The sequence below is a fragment of the Brachionichthys hirsutus genome, chromosome 15, assembly GCF_040956055.1.
Source record: "Brachionichthys hirsutus isolate HB-005 chromosome 15, CSIRO-AGI_Bhir_v1, whole genome shotgun sequence".
NCBI classification, from domain to species: Eukaryota; Metazoa; Chordata; class Actinopteri; order Lophiiformes; family Brachionichthyidae; genus Brachionichthys; species Brachionichthys hirsutus.
In genome coordinates this window covers 6768013-6785225 of record NC_090911.1, presented here as the reverse complement: position 1 = coordinate 6785225, position 17213 = coordinate 6768013, and the positions used below count along the sequence as shown (strand labels likewise).

General features: G+C 41.6%; 4 protein-coding genes across 4 annotated transcripts; 3 read left to right on the top strand and 1 right to left on the bottom strand.

Annotated features, from left to right (window-relative positions):
* The first annotated feature begins 433 nt into the window (after nucleotides 1-433).
* gjc2 (gap junction protein gamma 2) lies at nucleotides 434-1924 on the top strand. Its single transcript, XM_068749327.1, has one exon. It carries the CDS (start codon nucleotides 434-436, stop codon nucleotides 1688-1690), a length of 1257 nt encoding a protein of 418 aa, XP_068605428.1. The 3' UTR covers nucleotides 1691-1924.
* A 2990-nt stretch (nucleotides 1925-4914) lies between these two features.
* iba57 (iron-sulfur cluster assembly factor IBA57) lies at nucleotides 4915-7550 on the top strand. Its single transcript, XM_068749328.1, has 3 exons — nucleotides 4915-5391; nucleotides 6418-6767; nucleotides 6855-7550. The coding sequence occupies exons 1-3, from the start codon at nucleotides 5027-5029 to the stop codon at nucleotides 7244-7246; spliced, it is 1107 nt and encodes a 368-aa protein (XP_068605429.1). The 5' UTR covers nucleotides 4915-5026; the 3' UTR covers nucleotides 7247-7550.
* jmjd4 (jumonji domain containing 4) lies at nucleotides 7547-9743 on the bottom strand. Its single transcript, XM_068749324.1, has 6 exons — nucleotides 9250-9743; nucleotides 8978-9143; nucleotides 8769-8894; nucleotides 8378-8645; nucleotides 8142-8288; nucleotides 7547-8036 (listed from the first exon to the last, which is right to left on the bottom strand). Exons 1-6 carry the CDS (start codon nucleotides 9500-9502, stop codon nucleotides 7701-7703), a joined length of 1296 nt encoding a protein of 431 aa, XP_068605425.1. The 5' UTR covers nucleotides 9503-9743; the 3' UTR covers nucleotides 7547-7700.
* A 617-nt stretch (nucleotides 9744-10360) lies between these two features.
* Nucleotides 10361-16701, top strand: snap47 (synaptosome associated protein 47). The gene is made up of 4 exons (XM_068749326.1): nucleotides 10361-10857; nucleotides 11567-12075; nucleotides 12313-12437; nucleotides 14806-16701. Exons 1-4 carry the CDS (start codon nucleotides 10361-10363, stop codon nucleotides 14950-14952), a joined length of 1278 nt encoding a protein of 425 aa, XP_068605427.1. The 3' UTR covers nucleotides 14953-16701.
* Nucleotides 16702-17213: the final 512 nt, after the last annotated feature.

Genomic DNA, 17213 nt, shown 5'->3' with positions numbered 1-17213 from the left:
TACACAATCAATGGAAAATGAGGGTCTCATTTGGATCAATCGCCCCTATGCAGATAACTAAAGTTGAAGTTTGAGACATTTACGAAATGCATTTCATTGCCAATAAAGTGCATGACATGCAGCTGCAAATGATAAAACAAGCATCCTCTCAAGATTATAAATGAGTCATTTCATTGATTCCAATGCTAGTAATCGATCCCAGTTTGGATTTACGTTGAGCTGAATCAAGAACGCAGGCATTTCAAAATGACGAAGACTAAAAAGAATGCATAGTGCAGTTACAATTAATACAATGCTACAAACTAATGTAATTCATAGTTCGACTCATCTAAAAGAAAGTTTGCATCACACTCATTTTATTAATCTACCTGGGTCCTAATCAAATGTTTTTATTCTTTCTACAGGCTCTAGTTGAAAAGTCTGCTAGAGAAACATGAGCTGGAGTTTTCTCACTCGTCTCCTGGAAGAGATCCACAACCACTCCACCTTTGTGGGGAAAGTGTGGCTGACTGTGCTCATCATCTTCCGCATTGTTCTCACGGCAGTCGGTGGCGAGTCCATCTACTCGGACGAGCAGTCCAAGTTCACCTGCAACACCAAGCAGCCGGGCTGTGACAATGTGTGCTACGATGCCTTTGCTCCTCTCTCGCATGTCCGATTCTGGGTCTTCCAGATAATCATGATTTCTACCCCTTCCATAATGTATATGGGGTATGCCATCCACAAGATAGCCCGAAGTTCAGACGTGGAGCAGAGGAAGCTCCAGAGGCCCCACAAAAAGCCTCCTCCTCACTCCAGATGGAGAGAAAACCATCAACTGGAAGGGGTTTTAGAAGAGGAGGAAGATGATGATGCTGAGCCCATGATCTATACCAATACACTGGAGGTGCAGGAGCCAAAGCTTGAAGCAGTGAGCAGCACCAGCAAAGGCCCAACAAAGCATGATGGACGGCAAAAGATTATGCAAGAAGGCCTGATGAGAATCTACGTTTTCCAGCTGATGTCCCGAGCTATCTTTGAAATTGCATTCCTTGCAGGACAGTACCTCCTTTATGGTTTTCGAGTTAGCCCGTCTTACGTATGCAACAGGATCCCCTGTCCACACAGAGTGGACTGCTTCATCTCCAGGCCCACAGAAAAAACAATCTTCCTCCTCATCATGTATGTGGTAAGCTGCCTTTGTCTTGTGCTAAATGTTTGTGAGATGCTTCACTTGGGAATCGGCACTTTCCGAGATAGCCTTCGCTTAAAGAGGAACAGGGGCCAGCGTGCGTCTCATGGCTATCCGTTCTCTCGCAACATCCCAGCCTCCCCTCCAGGGTACAACCTCGTGATGAAAACAGAAAAACCTAGCAGGATCCCCAACAGCCTCATCACCCGTGAACAGAACGTAGCCAATGTGGACCAAGAGCAGCAGTGCACCAGCCCAGATGAGAACATACCATCTGATCTGGCCAGCCTGCATCGGCACCTACGGGTTGCCCAGGAACAGCTTGATATGGCCTTTCAAACATATCAAAACAAGAACAACCAGCAAACCTCTAGAAACAGCAGTCCGGTGTCCGGAGCTTCCATGGCAGAGCAAAATCGAGTCAATACAGTTCAGGAGAAACAAGGAGCACGGCCAAAAGCATCCACAGAGAAGACTGCAACCATTGTAAAAAATGGAAAGACCTCCGTCTGGATCTAGGGATAAATCTAATTTAGTATATTAAGAATAAAAAAAAAAACTCATAGGACTCCTGGAATGCACTGTGACAGAGCTGGATGATGTGACAATAACAACTGACAAAATCTATCACAGCACTTTGAAGGACTACAAAACAATTTATGGGAGCAAAAAAAAAGGAAAAACACACTTCACAAAATCATCAATTTGGTATCATGAGTTTTTTTTTTTTTTTCTGTAGTGTATAACTTTGTGCTTGCCATAGCTTTTGGACATGATTAACATAGATAGTTAGTTAAGCATCTCTAATTCCATCTTAAATACCGGCCGAACCGGATGAATTTGAGGAATTTCAACTTAGTAAGAGAGTGAGTTCCTTTTCAATCTAAATTTGCAAATTCAGAGAAAAATACTGAGCAGTGACGCACAATGATTTGCGTGGGTGTTCGGTATGTTTGGAGGCACTTCAGATGACGTGTATGATGATTGCTGCTGGAAGCAGATTCAAATGAAATCATTTGATGAAGATAATGAAGAAAGCCTGTCTCACTGTAGGCTAAACATCTGCTCAGTGTGACGTTGTTCATTGCATGAAAAGCCATTATCAATTCTGGAATCTGAATATTTTCCACGTTAAACCCTGATTTTCTTCTCTTTGAAGGAGTTGCATGCTTTCCAACTGGTGACATACAGTTTACACAGGCTTCAGTAGAAACCCCATCCTTGGCTACACAATTAGCTAAACATTTGTCTTATGTTAGGTTTTTCTGTCATTGAAGCCCTATGTTTGGTTCCAGAGTAATATTTAATCCTGCCTTCGCTGTTGTCATACAACAAAGTGCCTCAAACTTTTAAAGACTGTTCTAGTATTTTATTCATGAAAAATAAAGAAATAAAATTCAAAAATACTTGAAACCACCGCGTTCGTCCTTTATAACAGACAGCCGACTCTCGGTTTCATTAAGCTGAGAGGAAAGGAGAGTTTTTGAAACTGTGTGTAAAGTGTAAATTTCAAATCAGGTCTCAATCAATGTTGAGACAAAGTTTAAAGACATGGACGTTTTTATAGTGGAAAATGTTTCATTTCTTGTGACAAGAAAACCAAAGATGTAACACAATATTTTGTTGGATAAACCATTGGATACTAATTACTTAAATAAATGGTTTATTGTTTGATGCTGCGACAGGTTGTTCCCTGACAATGAGACCCTTTCAGGATTTTGAGACTTCTACCTCAGAATTTTTTATTTTTTTTTTCCCCCACGAAAAAGCTGATAGATACAAGCCAACACATGCATCTGCATTTTCCATGAAACGATTTTGAAATTACTACTCATGGAGACAAACACCCATTATCCCAGCTAGTAAGTATTGAAAACGTAACAGCAGGTTTTTTTTTTAACTTATAATAACCTACAGTACTTTGGAATGGAAAACCCAACACTGATCAAAGAAATAGCATCTGAAAAAGCACAACTAAATTCTCAAACAATGGGAATGAAGCTTGCGAAAGACACCATGGCAAATTGTAATGAGCTTTAAAAAAAACCTGTTAAAATGCTGGATCACGAGAACTCATATCATTTTCTTTGGCAATCATTCCAATCCCAAGAAGTCATTAGTGAGCCTTCGTAGTACTTTCTAGCATTTTATTACGCAAGTTCTCACAGTCTTGTTAGAAACAGGCTTGCATCTTTTAAATAATACACTTGGTAATGAGTTACACATTTTGATTTGCAACACATTAGGTGTGTGTGACGTATTTTCCCATCAGTTGAGGAGTTTTACTGAGCCGTTAATGTTTATAGACCTTTGCACACAATGCTTATTCAGCACTTTAACATTATAATTAGCTGAAAAACAAACATTACTATTGAATGAATTCAATCTTATTGCTAACAATGATACAGTTACAGCCAGGGGTTTGCAATTTTCAGTTAAAATAAATGCTAGCAATATAAGTTTAATAGGATGTGCATCGTTGTGATTGGCCTGACTCTGAAATAAGACATAATGCTACCGCCAAGAAGAGAAACTAGTTCTTCTTTTCAGTACATACACACATAACACAATGTGTCCAATAAAAGCTAGTCTAATTACCACTATGTGGAGTTTTAAAATGACATTAGAAAGTCTATTTCAATGATCAAGGGACTATTTATAGTTATAAAACCTTGTTGTGGTCGTTGTAACCACCAGGATGATATCATCTTTACATGATCTGCCTCACGCCAGATTAAATAATGGCATCTATTTCCCTGACCATGGAAACCCACCCCTGACATTTGGGGTCATGTAGATATCATCATCTACATTAGAATATATCCACCCATCCATCCACCACAAGGCTGTTGAACTCTTCCATAATAATGTTAGTGATTTGCTATGAATTTAATGATGGATTGTGATCATTCATCTCTTTAATATATATTGTACTTTACTCTGATTCAGAGATAACTGGCTGAATAAATTATTTGAAAAGGGTACTGAGTTCAAATTCATAAAAATAAGTTTAAGATAATAAAAAGTTTCAGAACCATTGACCTAGTGAACTGTGGTCTGAGGCAATGTTCCCTCTAATTTTTCATGCGTCTGAGCAAACACACAAACTCCCTGAGCAGTCCCTTGGACAACTTTGAGCAACATTATAACAATACATTTTATTTTAAACGCACTTTACATTTGAAAGCAAATCTCAAAGTGCACAATAAAAATAAATAACATAAAAACAAGTGATAAAAATCAAAAAATAAAAGAGATAAAATCAACAAGCAACGGATGTGTGTACTGTGGTCCCGAGAGAGTTCTGGAACTCCGTTTACAATGGCGTCTATTAGCTGCGTAAAAACATGTGAATCTCATCATTAGCCGGAGCAGCCAGTCACCGGTCACTCACTGACTGAATGAATGAATGAATATATTTATTAGATAGAATGTTAGAGTACAAGTACAGTCACACAGTAGCATGTATTACAGTACAAGTACAGTCAAACATCCTGTCTAAGAGGAGCATTTCAAAAAAGCCCTTGCGGTCTTGTTTCCGTTGAAAGACTCAGTGGAAAATAGCACAGAATGAATGTTGACGTGTTTATGTTATTTTCAATTCAGGTTCGATTTTTTTTTTTGTGCGCAACGTAGATTTTCGCTGCGCGAAGACCGTATCAGCTGTGCGTAATTACGCACGGGCGCGCCTTGGAGGGACCTAGTGACGGAACAACGGAGCAATGCATTGTGGGAATAAAAAATGGAGGACTCCTCAGTGAGTTCGTCCCGCGTTACGTAGCCGACCGCTGTTGACAACAGGCGGAGTAAACAAACACACAAACTTTGTTTACTCCTTTGACAACACACACAACAATGGGACTCCTTGGCGTCGCTAGAGGCGCGTCCACGTTCGCGCGCTGTCTCGGTGTTTCTGCCGGAAGGAGCACCGGTCGACATTCAAGCGAATCGTTTCTTTCCGGTGTCTCAGCTCCGGCCTGGATCCGTGTCCGGAGGCGCAGCCGGGACGCGACCGACGGTGGAGATGCCCGGAGACGGTTTGCGTGTTACCGCCTGACTCACAGGAGCCTGCTGAAGATCCACGGACGGGACACCGGCGCGTTCCTCCAGGGGATCGTAACCAACGACGTGGAGCCGCTGCAGGAGCCAGGCGCCGCGGCCATGTACGCGCACGTGCTCAATGTACAAGGGAGAACGCTGTATGACGTCATATTATACAGGTACACCATAACTTCATTATAGTGCGTAATGACCGCGCGTTGCGCACGGGCGGGGCTCCTTATCGCGATAAACAGGCTTGCGTAAAGGCGCTGAACTATGATCGATCAGTGATCGAACTCTTCCTGCGTGTGCTCTGCTCTGTACCTTTTTGAATCTTTTAATCCATTGGGGGAACATTTACATTGAAAAACATCAAACGGCATCCTCTACCTTTGCAGCACTGTTACCCCATGACGTCATTTTATCTCAAATGACTCCTCAACCAGAATTAGATTTTTATTAGAGAAGAAAAAACAGCATCGTTTCATTAGTGGTAGATTTTTTCAGAGTGTAAATCCTTCCACACGGTTTCACAGCGATCAATCATATCATTTATGTGTCCGTTTTTCAACCGATCTGAGATGTACAATAATCTGTAATTCTATGAAACCACACCGAGCAGTGTTTGGTGTGAAGCGGTGCATCTAATCCAGCCACATAATTATTCTTATTGTTTATTTTTATGTGTAGTCAATCCAGATTGTCGTATATTGTTGTTATGTTATACATTATGTTGTAATAGATTTTAGACCTTTCCTTAATTTCAAAGAGAAATGTATTCTAAACTTGAACAACTGCAAATGCAAAAGTTTCTTTAGTGTACTTGTAGTTATAAAACGCCCACATCCTGTACTCTGACATCTTGCCCTTTCATTGGTTCTGTTGCAACTGTTAAACTTTGCCACACCTTGACTCATTCATCATTTTTATGGCCTTTTGTGACATGATGCGTCTTTCATCATAGCTCTGCTCAAGGTCATCATAGCTCTGCTCAAGGTCACCTAATCAGCCAATATAAGTAGGAAACCTTGTGTCGGTGCTGATTAAAAACTTGGATTATTATCAAGACCATTAACCGAGCTGCACATTAAAGTTTCTTCTCACACAATCTAGAAATGATGCTTGTAATGAACCGATTGTGAACTTTTTAATGAATTTTGCTCTTTTATGAGGTGCTAATTTTTTTTTTTTACATTTTCTTTCAGTCTGAAAAAAGCCGATTCAGGACGCGGGGTTTTCCTGGAGTGTGACCACACAATTAAGGACTCATTCTTAAAACATTTAAGGATGTACAAGATCCGTAGACAGATCGCCATTGACTCGTGTCCAGAGCTCTCTGTATGGGCGGTGCTTCCCGAGAAGAACAGTTCAGGTCAAGAGGCCGGGAAACTGGAGCTCTCGTCGCCTGACAAAGCTCTGGTCTGGGAGAATGATCCTCGGACTCAGGCGATGGGCTGGAGATTGGTCTTGGATAGCCAGTCGGACCCCTTGGATGTCATTCCATCATGCCAGAAAGGTGACACAGAGGAGTACCACAGACATCGCTATGCAATAGGTGAGATGAGAACGCATGAGGGTTTTAAAACAGAGATGCTCATGGACTGTTGACATTGATATTTTTTCAACTGTCACTGTTATCTAGGACTTCCAGAGGGGGTGAAGGACCTTCCTCCCGGAGTGGCGCTACCTCTAGAGTCAAATCTGGTCTACATGCAGGGTATCAGCTTCAGCAAGGGCTGTTACATCGGCCAGGAGCTCACAGCAAGGACTCATCACACTGGGGTGGTTCGCAAACGCCTAATGCCGGTGCGCTTGTCAGTTCCAGTTGAGGATGCAGAGGAAGGCGCTGCGCTGCAAACTCAGTCGGGCCAGCCAGCTGGGAAGCACCGAGCAGGAGTCGGAGAACTGGGTCTGAGCCTGGTCCGCACGGCTTACGCCAAGGAGGTGTTGACGCTCAAATCTTCTGACAATGCCAGAGTGACGCTCGAGGCGTCGGTGCCAGACTGGTGGCCTGAAGACATGAAAGTCCACTGAGCAGGAGGGGTGTTGCGTAGTTCCCCTCAAATGTGACGTACATCTTATCTGACAGACTTCTCATTGACAGAACCCTGAAGTACAGTGTGTTATTGCTTTACGGCTGCGTGTCACCGAATCCGTTTTTGAAGCGGCCTACTTTAAATTTTATTTCTCCCCCTGGAAAATCATAAATGCAATTTACCACCATTATTCTCTTTAACGCATCTATTGCAGATACGGAAAAAAGAGTATCTACCCTCTGTGCTGTGGTATTACTGCTTCTTAAATAAAAATGTGTTGCAGAAACTCAACTTTGGTAACTTTTTCTTTATTTATCCATTTAAACCTTTAGTGTATGTTTCAATCATTAACGAGGCATAACATCAGCCTGCCATCTTGCTCCTTGCAAATTGCCACTCTGTATTCAATCGTTTTCCAGGCGAAGACTAAATGATTGGGCCGAGACTGCATCTTATTCCTGGTAAAGTAGATGCTGCCCTCTTGTGGACTGTATGGTGTCACGTATTTGCTGTAATATGGTTTCTGGCTGCAAAGTCAAAGTCGAACGATCAAGCCGCTTAAAGTCTTCATTACAAAGTAGACACTCAATAATGTGCGCCACCCTTTGCAGGTCGAAGGCGGCATGGTAAGGCCCAAGCATAGCGAGGGTCTCTGAGAGGTGTCGCGGGTAATCGGACGAATCCCCAGAGGAACAGGAAGTCAGGAAAGCCATTCGGCTGCCGGCAACAATCTTCAGGAAAGCTGCAAATTCCCCAAAGTTGATACCAGAGCAGGCCTTCATGATGACCTAAAAAGTAACAACCACAACTTGACATGCGGCACTACGACAAGTTCCTCATTGTAGAATATTCCTTGCAAATCCGCACGCTGAACAATGTTATCCCTAAAGTACCTGGCAGTGCTGATGCCATGAATCCATTGTGTTCTTCCACTCGATGATCTCTTTTTGGACAGATGACAGCTCAGTCTGAAGGAACTGCCACATGATGTCGACGTTGCAGCCATTCAGCCAGTTATGATTAATGGAGATGGTGTCCTCCTGTGAGACATTAAAAAGACAAGGGAATGCTCATGTCACGACCAACAGATCAGCATGTACGATTTGACACTAATCTTTCTAGTTCTTACCAGATTATAAACTTGATGGTGCCAACCACTGGGAATAAAAATAATTTCACCAGCCTCTTGAATAATTTCAAGTGGTTGGCAGGCTTCTTCAGAATGTGGAAAAAGACCTCCGTCTCTAAGTTCGGCTGACGTTACATCGTAGGGGAGGTTACCGTGGGCATCTCGTAAATACTCCTCCTGACCCGGCGGATACAGAAGCCATTTTTTCCTGCCACAGATGTTTGCAGACCAACTGTAGGAGCGGAATACATCAGCGTGGAACGGGGTCCTAGTGACAAAATAAATGCATCCAAAAATAGAAAATAGAAGAAAAAATATTATGACTTTTTAATCACATGCAAAAAAAAAAATCAAAAACAAAATTAGCATTTTGGCAGCATTATGATCACACCATGATCCTTTAGGTCCCATGTAGACAAAGCGGTAATCATCCACTTCTAGTGTATCCCAGTATTCATTGAGCCAGTCCGAGGAAAAGAAGACCGGGGTGGTGTAAAAGCTGTGTGCTGGAAAGTCCCTATAGATAGAACGACATGTAAATGACATCATGAGCTGGTACGCAGTCGTGCACATTGTGTGCAGCATGGGATGAAGCGATACCTTGCCATGTGCCAGTCTTTAAGATAGAGGCACCCTTTTGGTGACGAGTGTCCATTCTGGATGTATTCCTTCCAGTAATTGATGAATTCTTTGAAAGGCAGAACTCGCTTGGGGTTCGCGTTGTACTCTTTAGCGTTGCAGTTCGCAACAGGAACGGGAGTCTCGTCTGCGAGAGATCAAATAAAAACACAAAAACATGAAGGAAGGAAGCGAGTGATTTCACCAGCTGCAGGTGTTTGATGCCTTTCATTCGTGACGCTGTGATTATTTACCAAACTCGTGCAGCAGCTTCTGGAACACGGGCTTCCCTTCCTCAGACACCCACTGCTTCCGACACTTCCAGTCCTCCGTGAACCGTTTTGAAAACATGCACGGGAGATTGGGGAGCAAGTACTTCTTGAAAAACTTAGAATAGCTCAAATCTTTATCGATGTAATCCACAAAGTGCGGCGACCAAACCTGTTCATATGACTGTCTTGGTATTTTGGCTACACTGCAGCAGTTTCGGTACGCCTCAACGTCCATGATGAAAAAGCGAATAGTGCACCTCGATTAGCCAGTTAGCATGCTGCTTTAGCTGTCACCGTTTCGGGCAGCAAGAAACTGTAAGGAATTGATAGCGAGTGGATTGGTTTCACATTATGGAGTGCCAATTGACTCAGTTTTGTTGGCAAATGGAGAATACATTAAGCCAATAATATTTTTAAAGCTAAAATGCATGTTTTTCTATTTTGACAAAGGCTGCTGCCGAACTCCATCCCGAAGAAGACAGGTTACGGTTTCCCGAACGGCGCAATAAAAACTGTAGCTGCTAATTAATTAACAAAACATTTACATTTACTATTATCAGGTTATTTTAATTTTCTGATATTTGAGATAATTTCTAAGCGAGCTGTTCTGCATATAATAGTTGTTTTTCCCAAAGCCTTGTCGTGGGCCCTTTGCTGACAGCAGAGTTTTCGTGTCGGACAGTAAATACATAGTTTGTCCGTCTGACGTCACTTCCGAAATAAACATCTGCGCGTCTGTAAGCAATGGGATACAGCAACGGGATACAGCAACGCTCTGTTGAGGATTAATGTGGTTTAGTATGAATATAATTCTACTTCGAGGAGGTTAAATATATTAAGATAATTTATTACGCACTTGCGACAACGTCAGCCGGATACAAGGGACTCTTCTCCGGTGTGAACGTTTCAGATGAGGTCGTCTGACGCTACGGTGTCGCATTGTAGTCTGACGAAAGTATGTTTGGATAGAGAAATTACGGCGCACAATATTTAAACGTGATTGTGGATCATCGCACAGCTTTGTTTACATGGTACGTTGGTAATTACGAAATTGCGTTGTCCTTCTAGGTAAATCCACCCGTCTCCCCCGAAAATGAGCCGGGACGTCCCGATCTACAGCTGGCCTGGCTCGTATTACATCAACAGTGCAAAGCGGTGGGAAAATGGCACCCTGTCCCTCACCAGGACCGTGGTGCGTTTCGTCTCTAACCAGAGCAAGGAGAGCCTTGCCAGCTTCCCCCTCTCAAGAATCATGGAGATCAAGATGGAGTCGTCCAGTTTCATTTTCAGCACACTTACAGTTCTTGAAGAGGGCAACGTGAAACACTGGTTTGGCTCCCTTCAGCCCAACAGGGTGGTGGTCTTTAATGTGTTAGAGCATTTCTGGAGAGAACGCCTCCTGCACCGTAGCTCAGGGGCGCGTGGAGCTGAGTCTCAACCTTCCAAAGGAAGACAGCTGATGCACTTGGTGGCAGGGGCCCAGAGACGACTGGGGGACGCCGGTAGAGTCCTCAACCACCAAGGAGAGCAGTTTGATGAAATGATGCAGGGACTGGAGAAGATTGACTCTGATCTGGGTGTGGCTGATAAGTACGTAATAATCCAAAATCTTGATAATATTATGTATTGTACAATATATATATAAGCACACACAGTGCACACCACTGCAGGCTTGCTACAGGAGCTAGAGCTAGAGAGGTGCTGGTGTTAAAGTGTTCTACGGATGTGAGACTAAGTTGGAGAGCAGAAGTGAGAATCTTAGAGCTGCTTTTGACACAGTCCTCGCTGTTGGACTGGAGGACTGCGTTAGTATCAGAGACACTTGTTTATACGTCACTGAGTGGTTTTAACACCACAGGAGACGTCTTGCTTGTTTACATCACTTCCTGCTGATTGAGGCCCGCTAATCAACTCTTATTTTTATTTTTTAGCTTTTAAACCAGCATGAGGTTTATATGATAGCTGCTTATTTATAATTCAGGTTTTGTTTTTTACTCATTCTGAATTACTGTTTTCTTTGTGCTTTATATGTGCCATGTATTTTATAATATTCCTTTTACTGGGAGTTCTTATTTTAATGTTCTTTATTTATGCATTGTGTTATATGAATAGGGTGGATTAGATCATATATTTTATATGAAAGCCTCTTTATATATATTTTTTTCTTGGTGTTAGCTCCTTTAACTACAAAGTAGGTTCAATACAAAATCAGACTGCAATAATAATAATCATAATTCTATATATTGGATTTGCCATCGTAATAAAGCAAGTCAAATAATAATTCATTTCCCCTTTGCAGGTTTCTGTCGGAGCTAGAGTCTCCCTCCTGGTGGCCTTTTGGTAAACTTCCCTGGAAGACTCAGCAGGAAGCTAAGGCTGAGGATGCTGCAAGAGCTGCTGCTGTAGCTGCTGCTGTAGCCGGCAAAGGTTCCACCAGAAATAAGGTGATAACCAGCATCCCAGCTGTAGTGACCAAAGGAAGGGACTCGGACTTAAAACCCGGATGCTTGTTGGTCCTCGTGTCCTCGCTGGAGCTGCGAGACACAAACTGCCAACTCCTTCACCGCTTTGAACGAAATGAAATTGACGAAGTCAGGGTGCTGAGTCCTTATGAGATCACCGTCAAACAGCGATTTATTGGGAAGCCAGATGTATGCTATAGAGCCCTTTCTGCCAAGATGCCAGAGGCCTTGTTAGTGTTAGAGATGCAGTACAAAAAGAAGGTGGAGTTCACCACCGAGTACACGGCGTTCATGACATCTCCAGGTTCTTCTCCGTGTGACACAGACAGGCCAAACTGGAATGAAGGTAAGTCTTCCTTTTTTTCCCCTTCATTTTCATGTCTTGCACAAAAGTGACCACTAAGTGGCAGTAAAGGTCTTGTTTTAACGTTAGTATATTTGTGCTGGAGACCAGCAGTTCTCCCACACTGATGAGTCACTTTATCCTGATTGCCTCAGTTGCCATACTCTGAGTTTACTGTGTGGTTTCTGCACATACAAAATATGCACTGCATGTTTTCACCATCTCCACTCATGGGGTCAGGATCGCAGCAGAGGCGCCAAAACACCGAGCTCCCACTGGAGGTCCCGGCAGGAGAGTTGTCCCAGTTGCAGTTGCATGCGCTCCAGCCATCTGTTAGTCAGACTGAGGCGCAGGAACTTAAACAGGTGAGACCTGTGCGACTGTATAACGTACATTAATGTGGCATTTGTGTACATGATATTAGTGTTGTATCTATTACTGTGAAAAAACGATGGTTTTAATAACATTGCATTTAGATGGTTCCATTCAAACCACAATTCCCTTAATTGATGTTTTTCATCATGTGTGCTATTTAATGAGACCACAAAGCAAAGTCCATCCTGGTATTAAGAGAGGGAAAGAGACCTGTGCAGTCATTTGGTCAGACTTAACAACATCTTTCCATTCGGAAGCTTGCAGCACTGACATGGTCTGTGGTGGCAAGACCTTACACAGTGACGCAAATCCAAACCTTCGACCCAAACATTTTCTTTGGTGTGTGACACACTATTCCAGGTAGATATTTCGTGTAAAACATTTTCAGTGAACTGCTAGTTTTATTTATACACAGAAAAACAGCATACATGCTATTTGTGCTTTACAATTCATGTAAACATCACTGATCTTTTACTAGGAGCTAAAATCCTATGAGAGTTTTTTTTTTTTTTTTTGAGGGGCAGGTAAATTAAAACTTGTATTGTAATGCAATAAACTTGCCAGTTGTCTGTGATTATCAAACTGAATATTTCATAGGAAATTCAATCTCAACTTTGGATTTTCTTCACTTTATTGTATTATTTACTGATGCACAGACAAAACGACAGATGTTCTGCTACCCATGCTACCCATGAAGCTGCATTCCTTATCACTATTTACATTACATTGTCAAAAGGAGATGAATTTCAAGACATCATAAGTGGCTTCAGACAAGGTGGAGTGTCTTCCCAGTGCTCTGGTGTCTTCGATGAGTCGATGGAACCGTGAATACTTCAATCCCCCCCCAAAAAATGGCTTCTATCATGATCTGATGGTTCACACTGAGGTCGCCAAAGTCTGACTTGTGCCTGATTTAGGATCACTTATGAAAGTGGTTTGAATTGTTCACGTTGCCATGATGGTGTCACAAATAAGTTTAAAAAAAACACATTTTCCTGCAGTGTGAATGGGGCCAAAGGTCCTTAAAAGCTGATTTAATGATGCTTCGTCTATTCAGCGCGTAAATCGTATCTTAAACGGGGCATTGTTAATACTTCAAACCTAATATTGAGTCACTTATTTTATCTGATAATGTACAGTGTTTGAAGGTTTTATTTTTTATATAACCATTTTTAAAACCAATCTATGATAGCAGTAAGAGCACACGGCGCAGTCAAACAGGTTGGCTGTCTATTGTGTTTATAAATGGAAAATTGTCTACAGCTGATAATGGTTCAAACTTCAAAGGCCGTCAGTTGGGACTTAATGCTGTGTCTCTGCACCCGCCCTGTTCTTAATGTAACTCATGTCCAGATTGGAATCTGCAGCGAGGTAACTTACTCACAGGATCACTCGGCTTCTTGTCCCGGCCTAAGTGCTTCAGCAAATATTCCCTTTTGTCACAGCAGTTTTATACAAGTATTACTGTTTGAGGTTGGAAATTCCAACCAGTCAATGAATGACGCAGCATTTTCTCTCCGGTTTTCTGGACAGTTTTTCTGAAATTACTCAATCGTGTAAAATGCATTTCAGCTCATGCATTTTTCTATTGATTCTAGCCTAAATGTTTAATTTTGGGTTTCTACATGACTAAAGTCCTCTAACCATCACATAAGCAGCAGCTAAAAATGGTCATTTTCCATGTTTTTTCTATGGAACTCCAAACTTGACTGTGAATGTTAAAACTGCAAGGTGCGATTCAAGCGCGTTGAATGTTGAGCGACTGAATGCAGGCACTCAACAGTGTTTTTTGACATGCTGTTTCTCAAACTGCTCGTTGGAACTTTGTTCTGTGTTTAGATGCCAGTGAAATCTGATATAATGTGTGAGTGTGAAGTAAGAAGTATATTATTTCTGAACTCTTGTTGGTGGGCTTGAGGCATTTTTATTAGGTTTTGTTTGGCACGTCTTCATATATTTAAGCCATAACTTGACTGACGAAGTATCCATAGCATTCTGTGAACACGCAGAGAGCGGCATTGTGTGATATTAATCATCACAGGAGATAAAAGACTTCACGCAATGCATGATGTGAACTATTATCATATCTGCCACGCGAGTAACTGCTTTTTAAAACCGTGGCCGGTGTTGAATTGTAAAGTATTCCTTATCATCTCCGCTCCAGATGCTAAGCAGCATGCGATTGCTTTTGTTACCAAAGGGAGATGGAAAAACTCAGTTCCCTTCTACTCGTTACTTCAATAACACACTCATTTTCGGTATTTAGTCCTGTTTTATTAATGTCTCGCTCCTTATTTGTCTGTGTTCATTGTGGTCTGGCGTGTAAGTGTCTGATCGCGCGTCTTTGTGCGATCGCAGATGCTCTTGCAACTGAAGAATCTCGCCCTGGAGGCCGAGACCGAGCTGGAACGACAGGATGAGGTTCTGGATGTCCTGAGCAGCTCCACGGACCGAGCCACCATGAACGTGGAGAAGCACACCTGCCGCATGAAGCGACTGCTGTAGAGCTGCTGACAGTCAGGCAGACGCAGTCTGGTTACCGCGTCCTTCCTGAGAAATGCACTGTAAGCTTCCTTATTGTCCTCGAGGGACCGGTGCAGCGTGAGAACACTCGGAAACAGTAGTGGGGGACTTTTATGTTCTGATCATGTTGACATTTCTGTATGATTCATGGAAAAGCGCAACAATCCCTGCTAAAAATGTTTATTTATTATATTTATTAACGTTACTCTCCTCATATGTGTTGATTTTCTTTTCAGTCATTCAGTTTCAAAATTAGATTGCATGTAATAATTTATTTGAAATGCCCACGCGATTGAGTTTGAATGCATGTTCTGCAGCACTTGGTTAGCAGTGTTTTGTATGACGTTTAGCTTTGATGTGAATCATTTACATTTTTGCAAATATAATTTTTAATGTTGTTAATTTCAATTAGTTCAGATTAAGTAGAAAGAATTGTGGCCAATAGTTGGTGTCATGAACCGGGCACTGTAATGGGAATCTGATTGAGAAAAAAAGGATTGGGGTCATCACTGCATAGTTGAGGTTTATGACTCAGTTCAGCCAATTCAAACCCACAAACCTCACAGTTAGACGCTGGTGATGGATTGTGTCCTTGCATGGTGACTGCAACTGAAGAGGGAATAGCACGAGTCTTCACTGCATGCCATGCCTTCTTTTATTTTTCAAGCAGAATACTCAGAGGAGACACACAGCAGTTTACACCTTCAATGAACAAATGGACAATGGTGAAAAGGAAAAATAACTAGTCTGTATTTGTACAAACAAAAATGGAATAGAAGGGACATCAAACTGTCGAGGTGCTGTCTGTGATACATTTGTTGGGAAAAGGTCAGAATTTGAAAAGGATTTCCAGTAATAGAGAAAATATTAAGTTTTCCAATAATATCTGTGTTTCTAATGAAATATGACCATTCTTCCTTTTGAGTACCATTTGTATTTCTGTCTTAATGGTGCATGTCTCAATATTACTGTTATATACTGCATCATGTGAGGGAATATATACAGAACAGGAATATCTCTTAAATATTACAAATGGGGAAAAAATACACCTCATTAAGGTCCACTGCTCAGATTTGTGTCTTGCTAAATATTGATATTCTAAATCTGTATTAATCTGTAAATGACTTGTAATTGTGTTATCTTGTTGTGGTCTGTTATTGTGATGAAATTACACTTGCATTACTTTTTGCCAACAGAAAATAATGATCACCAAATGACTTATTGAAGAAACATCCTTGTCAAAGTGAAATTAATTCTTTTTATTTAGCTTGGGATTCATCGCTGCCTAAAGAACACACAGTATAAAAGACACAATTCATTGAAAGAGCAGTACCGGTATTTGGTTTATTCCAATACAACAATTTGTTCATATTGATTTTTTAAAATCTCCTCTCTCTTCAGAGCGTTTTAACTTCTTGAAGCTCATTGTCTTGGTTCCCTCAGCCTTTCTATCTGCTGTACTGTTCCCTGCCTTCTCAGCAACAAACTGCAAAGGCAAACTTAGTGATTTACAAATGAGCAAAGTCAAGCTTTACAAAGTTATACAACGTACACACAATGACAGGTTTGCAGCAGCATTTCTGAAGAATGTCCAGTAAGTAACAATTATTTGTAAAACTGTATCGTAAATGGAATACTTATTCCCTGAGCCTGTATAAGGGCTGAGTCTCAGTGTTGGCAACATTATTCCTCAGTGATTCCATCATTTCAAATTAAAGCAAAGCTTTAAAAATTGGATATGAAGAGATGTGCTTATTTTTCCACTTCCAAGTTCTTAACAACTTTTGTTGTAGATTATATTCATCACTAAGATTTCACACGGAACAAAATACTCAACTGTAATGCCTTAACTGGAGATATTTCATTATCTTCTGGTAATATCCTAGCATCAAATAAGCAGCATAGTTCATTGACTACAAAGTAAATTGGTTCGAGGCTGAAGAACTCGTCCTGAAGTCAAAGACTTGCAAAAGAAGAAAAAAACACCCACCCACCTGTAAAATACAAGCGGATGTTAATTACTGTTTCAGCTGCTGTGCTGTGTGGAAGTGGCTCACTTTATAAGTTCTGCTATTATAACATCCTGTTGGCTCTGAGACTGTTGGCATCAGCTGACCACCCCTGTAGGGGCACTACTTCAGTGTCAACACTAGTGAACCAGAGGGAAAGTTTTGGCAAGAGCTTGAGCATTCAATTACGATAGAGTTGGATTCCTTACCTTTAGAGGGGCTTGAAAGGGGGGA